This window comes from Miniopterus natalensis, chromosome 20 (assembly GCF_054644295.1).
Source record: "Miniopterus natalensis isolate mMinNat1 chromosome 20, mMinNat1.hap1, whole genome shotgun sequence".
Taxonomy (NCBI): domain Eukaryota; kingdom Metazoa; phylum Chordata; class Mammalia; order Chiroptera; family Miniopteridae; genus Miniopterus; species Miniopterus natalensis.
Window position 1 is genome coordinate 25,379,842 of NC_142100.1, and position 13,520 is coordinate 25,393,361.

General features: G+C 63.5%; 1 protein-coding gene across 1 annotated transcript; it reads right to left on the reverse strand.

Moving 5' to 3' along the window:
• Positions 1–397: 397 nt before the first annotated feature.
• Positions 398–11,276, reverse strand: RHOF (ras homolog family member F, filopodia associated). The gene is made up of 5 exons (XM_087828799.1): positions 11,064–11,276; positions 10,755–10,842; positions 2,599–2,708; positions 2,370–2,504; positions 398–1,493 (listed from the first exon to the last, which is right to left on the reverse strand). The coding sequence occupies exons 1-5, from the start codon at positions 11,274–11,276 to the stop codon at positions 1,329–1,331; spliced, it is 711 nt and encodes a 236-aa protein (XP_087684925.1). The 3' UTR covers positions 398–1,328.
• Positions 11,277–13,520: the final 2,244 nt, after the last annotated feature.

Consider the following 13,520-nt stretch of genomic DNA (forward strand, 5'->3'; position numbering starts at 1 on the left):
CCCTGTCACGACTACTTTAGCCTGCAGTTGTGGGGCAAGGGCAGCTCACGCATAAATAAATGGGCATGGCTGTGTCCCAATAAAACTTTATTTACAAAAACACACAGCAGCCAGATTTGGCTCGCAGGCCACAGTTTGCTGACCTCTGTCCTAGGCCCTCACTTGTCCACGAGGCTCTGGCCTCTGCTAGAACAGGAGGTGCTTGGTTCGAACACCCCGGTGAGTCCCCGGGCATGGCAGGGCCTCAGGGAACCTAGGTGGGGGGTGGTGGGCTGCAGAGGCCTCTTTCCCTAGCAGGTGACTTCAGAGAGGCTCAGGCTTAGTGGCCAGAGCCCTGGGCACAGGGAGCGGAGGAAGGAGATACCTGGGGAGCGGGAGCCGCCGGTTGAAGCCATCGAAGGCGATGCCGGCTCCTGAGCTCACTCAGGAACCAAGCAGCTCTCAGCCTCTGGGGTATTGGAATCACCTGGGGCCCTTGTTTAAGAAATCCTGGACACCCGACCCCAGACCTTCCAGGAGGAGTTTCTGTGAATCTGCAGCTGGGGGTCGATCAAGTCCGTTCACGAATGAGGCCGGGGTGGTCTCGGGCCCAGAACACATCTTGGCAGAGGTGGTGGCTGTGAGGGGCAGAGGGGAGCCTGAGGACTCAGCGGGCCGGGCTGTCCTTTTGCAGACAGAGACACAGTCTAAAGAGCACTGCCATGCCCAAATCAGGAGCTGCTGTCACCTCCTCTCGTTTCCGGCAGTGGGGGCTGTAGGTGAGACCCCGAATGGGTCAGATGGGGGTCCAGAATGTTCGTTTGCTCTCTGAGTTTCTCCTCCCCTGGTCATGTGCGCCCAGCTCTGGCAGGATGTCAGCCAGGCCGGAGGCTGCTACTGAAGTCCTCCGAGGGGGGCAGAGGGGGGCGGGGAAGGGGGTGCGTCCCCGCGTCCGGGGCTGTGTTCTCCTGATAGGCCTGGTCTCGCCTCCTGGCCTGGGCGCTCCGGGGGCAGGAAGCCGGGAGCTGGAGGACGCAGCCCTGCCTATCTCCCGGCCCCGGGAGGCGGGTGACGTGGGGAACGCGGCCAGCTCCAGTTACCCACGCACCAGCGCAGTTTGTCACTTCAAGGGGGGCACATGCGGCTGGGGGGGGCGGGTGTCCTGGGGGCAAATGCCGGCTCCAGGGCACGGGGGACTGCGTCCGGCACCTCTGCCCACCACCACGCGGGCCGCAGCTGGGAAAGGAGGGGTTCAGAACGCCCCCGGAGTCTCGCCACGGGCTCCAGACGCCAGGCACTGGGGACCCGGACTCCACGTGCCCTCGGAGCCGGTGGGCAGGGGCCCGGGGTCAGAGCAGCAGGCAGCGCCGCTGGTGTTTCTGCCGCTGCGCCTTCTTCAGGGAGCTCAGGGCCACCTTGGCGGCCTCCCGGAAGACGTCCTCCACGTTCTCCCGAAACTTGGCGGAACATTCCAGGTAGAGGGCGGCTCGGATTTGCTGGCAGGTGCTCAGGCCCTGGGCGGGGGGGCGGCCAGCGTTAGACGAGGGGCCGGGAGCCTGGGGTGCTCCTGACGCCCTGGGGGGTGTGGGGCCCCCCGCCCCCTCCCAGGCAGCCCCCCAGCGTGTGCAGCGGGCACAGCAGGGTTCATCTGGTGCGGTCCTGCAGCGAGAGGCCCCCTCCTGGCCTCCACCCGCCGCTTCAACCTCAGGCAGAAACGGGGGTGACTTCTGAGAACCGGGGTGTCTGTTGCGCCTGCCAGGCCTGTGAGGAGAGGCGAGGGCCTCGAGGGGAGGGCCCCCTAACACACGGCTCTCCCTCCCCGCAGGCTCCCCACAGGCTCCGCTCAGGCGGCTGGGCTGCTGACGGGGAGGAAAGGATCTATTCTAGAACACGTTTACGCTCGCTCACGCTCACCCCCTTTTATTCAACGTTGTTAGTTTCCCTTTGTGCTCCTTTGGAGTCTCGTGAGTTAGGGGACGGCTGCCCCTCGGGTCCCCTGGGGTACAGGACAGAATGATGGCTGAGAGCCCAGACTCGGGCGGGAGAGATGGGGACAGCATCCTAACTTCCCGTCGGTCAGCTGTGTGACCCTAGGCAAGCTACTTAACCTCTCTGAGTCTCAGTTTATCCCCCGTAAAATGGGGAACACCAACAGCACCTGCCTCAGGGTGACAGGGTGAAATGAGGCAAGTGCGGGGCTCAGGTAAGCGGGCTGTCGACTTTTTAAAATTATTCTTACAATCCCGTTGGCTTCCGCTGTCCGAAAGGCCACGGGGGTGCCCCAGCTGTGGAGGCCAAAGGCCTGGGAATCGTTCAGGCCACGGCAGTGCGCGGGGGGGGGGGGCTGGGGCTGCTGGCAGTGGGGTGAGGGAGGGAGGGCCCGGGCCCACCTGCATGTAGGTGATGGGCTCCAGCTGGGCCGCCCGCAGCTTCCGCAGCTGTTCCTTGTCCTTCCTCAGGTCTGTCTTGCAGCCAATGAGCACCATGGGGGTCCCTCGGCAGAAGTGGGTGACCTCAGGGAACCACTGTGGAGGGAGGGGCTGGGCGTCAGGGCTGGGGCTGGATCCGAGGCCCCCCTCCGCCCCCCCGAAGGCCGGCTGGCTGGGAGCCGGGCCTCACCTTGACCAGGACATTGTCATAGCTGGTGGGGTTCATGACGTCATAGCAGATGAGCACAAGGTGGGTGTTCTGGTAGGAGAGGGGCCGCAGCCGGTCGTAGTCTTCCTGCCCTGAAACCAGAGAGCGGGGCGGGGGGGTCAGGGAGGCGCCCCCCCCACTCGTCCACCTGAGTCCCTGGTCTGGGCTCAGAAGGGCTAGGGCTGGGGGCCTGCTGGACGCGACGTGTCTGGGCTTCGGTTCTGTCGTGTGGAAGGCAGGTGGCTGCCCACCCTCCTGGACGGCGGCAAAGATGACAGGAGAGAAAACCCCGGCAGGGCTCAGAGCTGGGCCTGATTGCGGGGAAGTGCTGAGAAGCTGCAAGCAATTACGCTGGAGACCGGAGCCGGTTATCCACCCCCAGCCCCCAAAACCCCCCAACCCCCGGCCCGGGTGCTCAGGCTGAAAGTGCAGGCTCTGAGGCCATGCCCCCCTCCCCGAAAATTCAGTTAGAGGAGGTGCCCCCAGGCCGAGAGGTGCGTGGCCTCGGGTGGAATTCGTCCTGCCACTCTGGCCAGTGCTAGGAAGAGTGGGGGACGGGACACAGCAAGCTCCCCGCCCCCCCTCCCCACCCCCGGGGTACATCAGACCCACCCCAAGGCTGGCCTGGAGCAGCAGTGGGGTTTTTTTGTTTGGCTTTTTAAAATTTATATTTGAAACTTCCAGGAAAATTGAGAGAAACAATGCCAAAAACGCCCTGACTCGGATTCGCCGAGGGTTTACCTCTCCCCACTTGTGTTATCTGCGTGAAACACCTTGAAGCGCCCGAGAGGCAGGTGCACACGCTGGGCTGCTTCACCGGGAATAGTTCCCTGCGGGTTTCCTAAGGACATTCTAGGAGCGGGACGGCCTCTCACGGGCCACAGCAGGCCTGCCAGACTCGGCCACACTCGGGAAAGTGACGCCGAGGCAGGGCTCTGACCCACCCCACTGGCCCAGTGCAGACCTGCCTTCCAGCACTTTCTCCGCAGTCCAGAAGCCGGACGCTGCGTTTAAGTCCTGCACTTGGTTGCCGTGCCTGGTTCTTTTAAAAAAACTCCCACAGTGAGAGATGAGAGCCTTTCGGGCTCATTGGCAACCCCCCCGGGCACCTCTGCAGAAAGGCAAGGTGACTTCCTTCCATGGAGCAGGGACGTCCTAGGAGGCCCTGGAATCCACTCCCGGCCCCTCCCTGCAGCCTGCAGGTGCCCCGGGCTCCCTGCCAAAGGCCTCTCGGGACAAGTGGCCTCTCCGCGGAGCACAGACAGGCCAAGCCCTGCTTCTGCTCCCCCTCCCCGATGACAGGACACAGCCACCCTCTCTCCCCACTGGCCCTCCTGACAGCGGGCAGCGAGTGGCTGCCAGTTATGACGACGGCTGGGCAGGAGCACTGTCCAAGCTGCCTGTCATTCAGCCGAAATCCCCCCAACACTGGAGAGGGGGCGGGAGGCAGGCAGGGCTCAGCCCACTCAGCCCCTTCTGGCCTCATCGCCACAAAGCTGGGAAATCCTCCTCCGACGAGAACTGGCCCAGCATGCTATTCCTGCCCCTTTCGGGCCCCAAACTGTCCCCACCCCTAACCTTGTCCGTGTCTTTCTAGACCTCTGCCGTCCTATAGGGCAGCCTCTAGCCCCACGTCGCTGTTTAAATTAACATTAAAAATTGAGGTTCTCCGTTACACTAGCGACACTGCAGGTGATTGATTACCACACGGGGCCAGTGGCCGGTATAGGTCACGTCCATCTTGGGGGGAGTCCTGCACAGCATGGTGCCCTCCTCACCCAGGCCACCGCCTCCCCCTGCTGCCCCTCAACCAATCCGTCCTCCACCCGGCAGCTGGATGGATCTGAAAACAAGTAAAAGTCCTGCCCCTCCTCCCAGCTGAAACGCCTCCAACGGCTCCCTACGGCCCTTTAATAAAACCCAAACATCGCCCGGTGGTCCGCAGGCCCTGGGCCCCCGCCCCTGACCTCGTCTCCCTCCCTCCAGGCCCCTCACTCACTGGGGTCCAGCCCCGGTGGCCTCCTCGCGGTTTCCCAAACCCACCAAGTTCTCGTGCCTCAGAGCCGCTGCATGTGCTGTTCCCTGCACCTGGGATGCTTTTCCCTCAGGTCCCCCCCCCCATTTTCTTTCCAGCATCATTATTTTCAAACATCCAGACCAACCGTCCACATTGTTTCCCTTTGCCTTCTATTTCCACTGACCCCCCCCCCCCCACGTCGCAGGGCGCTTTTGCCTCTGGTGCGCGATACGGTTCACAACTGGGGTGCAGCCACCCTCTCATCCCCTCAGACGCGTGGCCGGGTGGCCCAGTGGGTGTAAAGTGGGGCCTCCTGCGCCCGTGTCCCCCCCCCGCCCAGCTTGCCCACAATCTGTCCTGCGCGTGCCTGTTTCCTGCCTGTCGCCCTGTGGCCTGGAAGCACCCTGAGGGCCGGGACCACGTCTGTCCTTAACCGCGAACTCCTGGCGCCCGGCAGGCGTCCCGTCCGCACTGGCCGGTGGTGCTTTTGAAATTGTTCACCTCCGGTCCCACGGGGGACACTCGGGCCGCGACGCGCCCCGGGTTGGCCCATTCCGGCTGCGACGGTTTCAGCGAAGCCATGAGGGCAGAAGTGAGGCTGCCGCGGGCTGGGGGAGGAAGTGGGGCCTCGCCGGCTGCCGAGCCCCGCCCTTGCTGCTGCCTCTTCTAGAAGGCTCTTCCCCACTCGGCAGCACGGCCTGGTCCCTCCTTCCCTTCAGGCCTCTGCAGAAGCGTCACCCCCTTCCCAGCAGGTCCCAGGGCCGGCTGTGGCTTTCTTTTTCTTCCTGGCCCGTATCACTATGTGATGTCACAATATTCTGCTGGGCTTTTTTTTCCTTTTGGTCTCCCCCCGAGGACAGGGGCCATGTCTGTGCTACTCACTGTTACCCCTGGGACACTGACAAGCTTAGTTCCGTTTGCTGAATGAGCGAACGAACCAGGGGGTTAATGAAATGCGGTAAGAATCCCCGCGGCCCTCAGCACCTGCACTTTCATCCCGAGTTTGTTTAAGCTGCCACCCCGGGAAGTAAGCTGGGCATGGAGGGTTCTTCCTGTCAGGAGCCCGTGTGGCTCAGGGGGCATTTTTCAAGGTCACAGGCTCTCCAGGGAGCTGGAGCGCCAGCTCATTCCCCAAGTCCAAGGTCAGCTGCCGGCCAGGGCACTCTAAAGGGACCAATTCTCCCAGGTAGCCTTCCCTAGCCTTCCCAGTTGGGAGTTAATCCCTGGGCCTCGGTTTTCTCATCTGCGAAATGGGTATGCGAGAAGCAGGTGAGCCTTGATGACAATAATAATAAAAGTAATTAGTGTGGCTCATCATATGCCAGGCCCCATCCAAAGCCCTCTACCTGCCTTATCATTCCTGTGAGCCTACAGGACAGGGCTGTGGTTACCACACTTTACAGCGGCAGAAACTGAAGCACAGAAAGGCGATGTGACTTGTCCGCCGTCACACAGCTTACAGGAAACTTTGTAAATGACAGGAGACCACAGGTAGGCTTATTGGGGTGCCCCCCTCTCACTCTGTCCCAAAGGATAGGGAGTGGTCCTCACCTTTGACAAACCCTAGCCCTGACCAGGTGAGGAAAAGGCTCCCAGCACAGGTGTCTCAAGGAGAGAGGGATTCTGGGAAGGGATGCGCAGCCAGCCCAGATGCCAGCTCCTCCTCCGGGCTGCCTTCCTGGCCTGACAGTGCCCGGCTTGGCTTTCCCCAGGATTCAGAGGGGGCCTCCACTCTGAACATGACGGACTTCCAGGTGCTGTTGACCTCACCTCTCCTTGGGAGTGTCCGGGACACCTCCCGTATGAGTCAGGAGGGCCAGGCTGCTCTTTGACTCACATTCCATGACTCTGGCACCTTCCCTCTCTGGGCCTCAGTTTCCTTATCTGGAAAAGGGGGTGACACCTCGCCCCTGATATTGAAAGCAAAGGACTTGTAGACTGAGCAATGCTGGGCCAAGGTGAGGGACGGCTACTGTGGTTACTCCTAAAATAGAAACTGCCAAGGGACAGGGTCCTGGGTGGAGGAGTTCTAACCCTGGCATGTCATTATTACTTTTTTAATATGTCTTTATTGACTTCAGAAAAAGGAAGTGAGAGGGAGAGAGAGAGAAACATCAATAATGCGAGGGTCATTGATCGGCTGCCTCCTGCGCGCCCCCGACTGGGGAATCGAGCCCCCAACCCGGGGCCTGTGCCCTGACCGGGAATCGAACCTCGACCTCCTGGGTCACAGGTCGATGCTCAACCGCTGGGCCACGCCAGCCGGGCATAACGCTGGCTTTTTAGACCCACAAGCTTTATGGGGTCCTCCAGACACAATGCGGTATTATTACCTCCCCATTTACCGCCAGTAACGCCGAGGCTTAAACAAGGGGCCAAGGCACCCGTCGAAGGGCCTACTTGTGCTCCGCTCCGGCCTCCACAGATGGGCCTCAGACGTTAGAAAAAGCCCAGAGTTACATCAAGTGGAGGCACTTGTGTTTGGCGGGGAAAGGCCTGCGGGGAGGGAGGAAGTGGGGCTCCTGCCTCTCGAGAGGGTATTTCCTCTGCGGGACGGAGCTCAGCCGCTGCAGTCACCTTTCCGGGGCGGAGGTCTCTGAGACACAGAGGGGAGAGGGTGTCACCGGGCCACAGTGGTCCCCAGATCGGCTGGAGGACATACACTGGGCAGGTGAGTCCCAGCTCCGGCCAGGGCGTGGGGCAGGGCGAGAGGAGGAAGCTGCCGGAAAGGAACCCACTTTTACTAGTGCTTGGGGCCCACCCACTTGCATGGCCCCCCCAGAGGCTGGAGTAGCTGGGGCCACGGGAGCCCCAGCCTGCAGCCGGCCGAGGGCCCGTTCTGACCGCCCCGGGCCTCCGTGCTCGCGGCTCCTAGACACCCCCTGGTCCTTGTCTGAGCGAGTACTCTGCCCCTTTTCCTAGTGTCCCCATATCAGGGTGCAAAGGAAACCACAGCACCCCACCTCCCCGGGCAATCCCCACCCCAACCCGTGACGCCCCGGGCCCCACCCCGAGGCCCCGAAGGCTCCGTCTGGTTGGTGTCTGAACCTCCCACCTCTCCTCCGCTTTCCCCTGCCCAGGAAACTTCAGACCTCACCACAGCTTCCTGTCTCTGAGGGTGTCGGGGCCATGGGTGCTCGCAGGCCCCCAGCTGTGGGCGCCGGCGCTGGCAGCCCTCCTGGCACCTCCCTCTGCTGCGTGTCTAACTGCCGCAGGCTGGCCGCAAGTGGCGGGGCTGGGCCCCTGCGGCGCACGCAGGTCCTGGGTACGGGCCAATTCAGCCTTCCGAGAGTCACCCGTCCCCAAGCTCTGGTCAAACCACTGGCTGGTTGGAGAGATGCCACCTCCCGACTCCCCGCCATAGGGTCTAGCCCACCAGGTTTCAGAACCTTCTCCGACAACCTTTATGACTCATCTCCACCTCAGTCAGTCCCCTCCCTGCTCAGGGTCCGCCTTTCTCTATGTGGTCACCTGCCACTCTTTCCTGACACGTTCTCCAGATATCTGTCCCCCTACAGGCAGACACGAATGTCATCATCGCCTTAGTCACACAGGACCTCACCGGGGGGGTCTTTTTTTTCTTCCTGTTAATCTTCACCTGGGGATATTTTCTCCATTGATTTTTAGAGAGAGTGGGAGGGACGGAGGGAGGGAGAGAGACATGGATGTGAGAGAGACACAGGGTTGGTTGCCTGCTTCATGTGCCCCAACTGGGCCAGGGAGAGGACCTGCAACCCAGGTAGGCGCCCTTCACTGGGAATCCAACCTGAGACCCCTCGGTGCGCAGGCCGATGCTCTAACCACTGAGCCACACCGGCCGGGGCCGGGTTTCTTCATTCATTCGCCCCCACAAGCCTCCCTCTAGGACAAGCACCCGGTGTCTCCTTCAAGCTCCGCCAAACAGCAGGACACCCTTGGGGAGGGAGCCAGCCATGCCCTTCCTCCCTGAGTACCCCTCCCTGGGTGTGGGCCAGTCTACTCCCCGGGGACTTCGATGTGAGGCTGATACCGCAGGGGAAAGTCCTGCTGGGAAAGCAGTGGGGGGCCCGCCCGGGGCTCTGCAGGCCAGGAACTGTGCTCCAGCTGAAAGGGGTGGGGGTGGGGGCTAAAAACTCACCATGACAACACTTAGTGAGCTCCCGCTCAGAGCAGCCCCTGTACTAAGTGCGGCACGTTGCATGGACCTGATTTAATCTCACAACTATTTCAGCCCTGGTTACAGATAAGGAAACTGAGGCCCAGGCATCCCCAATGGCACCCAGCCAGGGGAGCCATCGGGAAAGCCCAGGTCTGACTCCTAAACACGTGAGAACAGGATCATCACTGCCCGGGGTGGTCAGATGACTCTGACGACTGGGAGGTGGCTTCCTCCATCCCTCCTGGAGTAGCCCTGAGAGCAAATCCTTTCTTAAAACAGCCCTGGCCGGTTTAGCTCAGTGGTTAGAGCCTCGGCCTGAGGACTGAAGGGTCTCGGGTTTGATTCCGGTCAAGGGCACGTACCCTGGCCCTGGTCAGGGGCATGCCGGAGGCGACCAATTGGTGTGCGTCTCTCACATCGATGTTTCTCTCCCTCCCTCCCTCCCTCCCTCCCTCTCTCTCTCTCTCTTTCTCTCCCCCTTCCACTCTCTCTGAAAATAGAAAAAATATCCTTAGGAGAGAATTGAAAAAAAAACACCGCAAGTAGAAGCTTCCCAGAACCTTCACATGACAACCTACCCTGACACGTTCCCGGAGCATCTTTCTCTGGGTGACAGTGAACTAGGGACTCTGACGCCCTGAGGGCAGAGGAAGCCGGTGGAGGGAGGGAGACTCTGAACCTGCCTCTCCCTCGGTCCCAGATGGGGAACATGTGAAACTAACACATGGTGTAAAAATCACACCATGATTTTTACTGCCCTTGTGGCCACACCCTTGGGAATTCCTCAGAAGCCTTTAGTGGGCCGAGGCACCTCCCGGTTCTGGGGCAGCCCCTCAAGGGCCCTCATCCAAGAGGGGGAGGTCCTTAGAGGCCACTGTGGAGGGGGTGGAGGGGATATACCCGAACAGCGAGGCCTGCCAGGAGTCAGGAGCAGAGGAGGGGGCTGGGGCTGGGGCTGGGGCGGCCCTTTCCCGGACACTCCCCAGGTAGAATGAGAGACGCTAATGGCAGCTTGGGGGAGGGCAGGGGAGGGCTGGGGAGGGGTCTGGAATCTGGCTCCATGCAAGGCCAGTTGGAGACGTCCCCTTGTCACCTCACACATACAAGGCTTGCCTGGGGAAGGAGTGTCTGATGACAGGGTTCCACGCGGGTCACTAAACACTGAGTCACAGAGGCTGGGAATCCCGATCTTTGCTCCCCAATGTTTACTCAGCGCAGATGGGAGCCCAGGGCAAGATGGAAGCCCCCCACCAGAGTCCTCCCAATCCTCCCAGTGGCTTGGGCGCCTCCGGCCCGTCCCCCAGCAACAGGCCTCGGAGGGCAGGATGGCTGGATGGCCCGGCAGGCAGCCGAAACCCGCGAGGAGCTGCGGGTGGCCCGCGGCGCCTCACTCCTCACTGCGATACTCCCTCGAGCTCGGTTCCTTCCTCGGTGCCCGGTCTCCTCCAGGGAACCCGGAAGGCCCCGGAACCGGAGCCACAGAACCCTCGAGCCACAGGCGCACAACTGGAGGCCACGGAATTCCCGAACCACGCGCGGCGGCCCGTGGGACCCCGGGAGCGTGGCAATCAAAATCTGCACCCGCGGGACCCCGGGAGCCTCAGGGAGGCCGGCCGCAGCATCTTGGGGTCACAAGCTCTCATCCGTAGCCCGGACTATTCTAGAAGCACAGCCCCCAGAGATGCAGCCCAGGGAACCCCAGCGCCAGAGGACCCGAATCTGCAGCTCACAGAGCCTCGGGAGACCCCAGCAGGCAACACCCGAAACCCTGGCTGCGGGGGAAGCGAAGGAGGCCCACGATTTCCTAGAACCACAGGAGAGGAAGGACGAGGGCCGCTGAGCCACCAGGGCCACCCAGCCAGGCGCCCGCCAGCGCCCCTCGGGGATGCCAACGGGGATGCCAACGGGGATGCCAACGGGGATGCCCGGGCGGGGAAACCCTCGGGGGGAACCCCGGGGACCCTCGGCCCGCGGCGCACTCACCCGCCGTGTCGTAGAGGTTCAGGGTCACCTCCTTGCTGCCCACGGTCACGCTGGCCGTGTACTTCTCGAACACGGATGGCGCGTAGTGCTGTCGGATAAGGGGTGCGGTGGGTGCTCGGGGGGTGCCGGGCTGCCCCCCGTTCCTTCCACCTTCACCCCCTCCGGCCCAGCCCCCCTCGCTCCGCCAGGCTCTGGGGTTCCCGAGGGGGCGCCCCGGGGTGGCGGCCGGTGTCTGGGCGCAGGACGCCGGGGACCCCGCGCCCGGGCCGAGGCGCAGGCTGGGGTCCCGAGCGCGCCCCGCGGCCTCACCTCGGGGAAGGCGCCCTGGCTGTACACCATGAGCAGCGAAGTCTTGCCGCAGCCGCCGTCGCCCACGATCACGATCTTCAGCTCCTTCCTCCCCGGGGCCGGGGCCGGGGCCGGGGCCGGGGCCGGGGCCGGGGCCGGGGCCGGGGCCGGGGCCGGGGCCGGGGCCGGGGCCGGGGCCGGGGCGGCGGGGGCCGGGGCGCTGGGCGCGTCCATCGCCCGGAGCCGGCGCTACTGGCAGCGGCGCGGGGCCGGGCGCGGGGCCGCAGCTCGCGGCGGGGGCGGGGCGCCGATAAGCCCCGCCCCCCGGCGCCCGCGCCACCTCCGCCAGGCAGCCGCCCGGGCCACCTCCCAGCCTCAGGTCCCTTCCCGCTAGGGGACCCGCCCGGGGCATTCACTGCTCACTCGCAGGGAAGCTGAGACGCGGGGTGCTCGGCGGCCAGCGGGGCTCCTGCCCGCTCCCAGCTCATCGCGGCGCCCCCCGCCCCCCGTCCAGAGCCCAGCGTTTCCGCCGCCTCCCGCGGGGCACCCCCTACCTGGCAGGCTCCGCCTCCTGCCGGGGGCTCTTTGATTGGCCGGCTTGGACAGGGGCCCTTTGATTGGCGGGCGGGCCCCCGGCCCCGGCCCCCTGGTTCTCCGAGCCCGGGTTTCAAGCTTCGGCAGCAGCCCCCTCGCTCTGCCCCGCTCCGGCTGCGCGGCCGGGGGCAAGTCCGCCTCCGGCGCGTCTCCCCCTGGGGGCAGGTAGGCTGGTGGTGCCAGGGGAGATGCTGGCGCGCGAGTTGTGCCCGCCCGCCCGGTCTGGGTCCCCGCGTGGGCGCGGGCTGGGGGTGGGGCACAGCGGTTCCGTTTACCTGCCCCCACCTCCCTCGGGGCGCAAGGTGGGCTTCGGGCGCCCTCTGCCGGGCGAGCGCGTCGGCGCGGGCGGCAGCCTCCTCCTAGCACCCGCGGGAGGCGTCCCCCCGGCAGGACGCGGGCGAGGAAGGGGCGCGAGGCCCAGGGCAGCGCCCGCGGAGGTCAGCGGCGCCCCCCTCGCCCGTTTGGGAGACGGGTAACCCCTTCCTCCGCCCCGAGATTTAAATCGGCGTTCTCCAGCCTGCAGTCTTTCATCCAACCCTCCCAGCCCCCGACCAAGCAGCGCCTGACAGCGCTCACCCCGCGCAGGTGCTGCAGGGCGGCTGGCTGGCTGCCACCCCCGCCCCCCGCGACCCTGGGCCGACCTCTACCAGCCAGGCCCCTGGTAGGAGTGCCAGGCAGGATGGGCACCGGGGCATGGCCAAGTGAGCGAGCAGGGTCCTCCCGGCGGGGGTCCGACGCCTGGGAGTTCCCTCCAAGAGGGGCTGGCAGGACTCAGGGTCCTCTTGCCCCCTACCCCACCCCGAAGATGACCAATTTTCAAGTTCTCAGCAAAGGCGAGGTAAACTTTCCTTCGGGCAGGAAACTGCCAACCTGGCAGCTGCATAAATGCCGGGTCTGACCACCGGAGGGCAGCAGCGAGCTGCCCGTGGAGGCCCCCAAAGAGCCCAGAGCTGGGAAGAGGTGGTCAATTAAGAGCCCAGTAGCCCGACCCTGTCACCCAGCCAGGTGGCATCGGCTGGGTCAGGCACCCCCCTAGAAAAATTTTACAGCAACTCATTCTTTTTTTGCAACACAAGTTTACTGAGAGGCAATTGTGTTCCTACCTGTGAGGAGCTCACAGAAGGTTGAGAGCCGGGTGGTATGTGAACTAAGCTTGGCAGTGCTGGCAGGGCAGGCCAGATGGGTACCCAGCCTGGGCACGTGCCTGGCGGCTGGAAAACCCCAGCAGGTGTGCCAGTGGCTGGGGGGTGGAAGGAGGTCAGACCCTGTCGTCAAGGTAACCAGGGTTAGAGCACAGAGAGCCTGGCTGCCAGGCTCAAGCAGGGGACGCTGGACAGAAGGCTCCTGAGCTGGTCCAGCCACAGCTGGACCCTCCTGCTCCCTTCAGTGACCACAGAGGAGCTATGATTGGCTGGTGAGGCAGCCTGAGGTTGGCAGGAGAAGGGACCAGGTCCAGACACGTGTCAGAAATGACCACAGGAGGAGGGGGAGGGTGGAAGAGGGTTTTGCATGAAGGGACGACCACTTACCTCTGCAGCCGCCTCCTCTCAGGCCTGCCCCCCCCCCCCAGGCAGGGAGCCTAAAGCTAGGGAGGGACTGGGAGTGTAAGAGAGGGAGGGAGGCTGCCTCGCCTGGGAGGGGCCTGGGGAGAATTCACATAGAAAGGTCACCCCACTCTGAGCAAACTATGCCTCGGGAAACTGGGTTAACCACACGAGCCAGTGGGAGAGCTCCTGACTATTCTCAAAATCCTCACTTTTCCACTTTCCATCTGAGAAATGGGGCTGCAATTTTGACTTTTGACAGAACCACTTACACAAAGCTGAGGGGGGAGGGGGGAGAGAACAAGTGAGTCTTTCCAGCCCTGCCTGGGTCCAGCAGAAC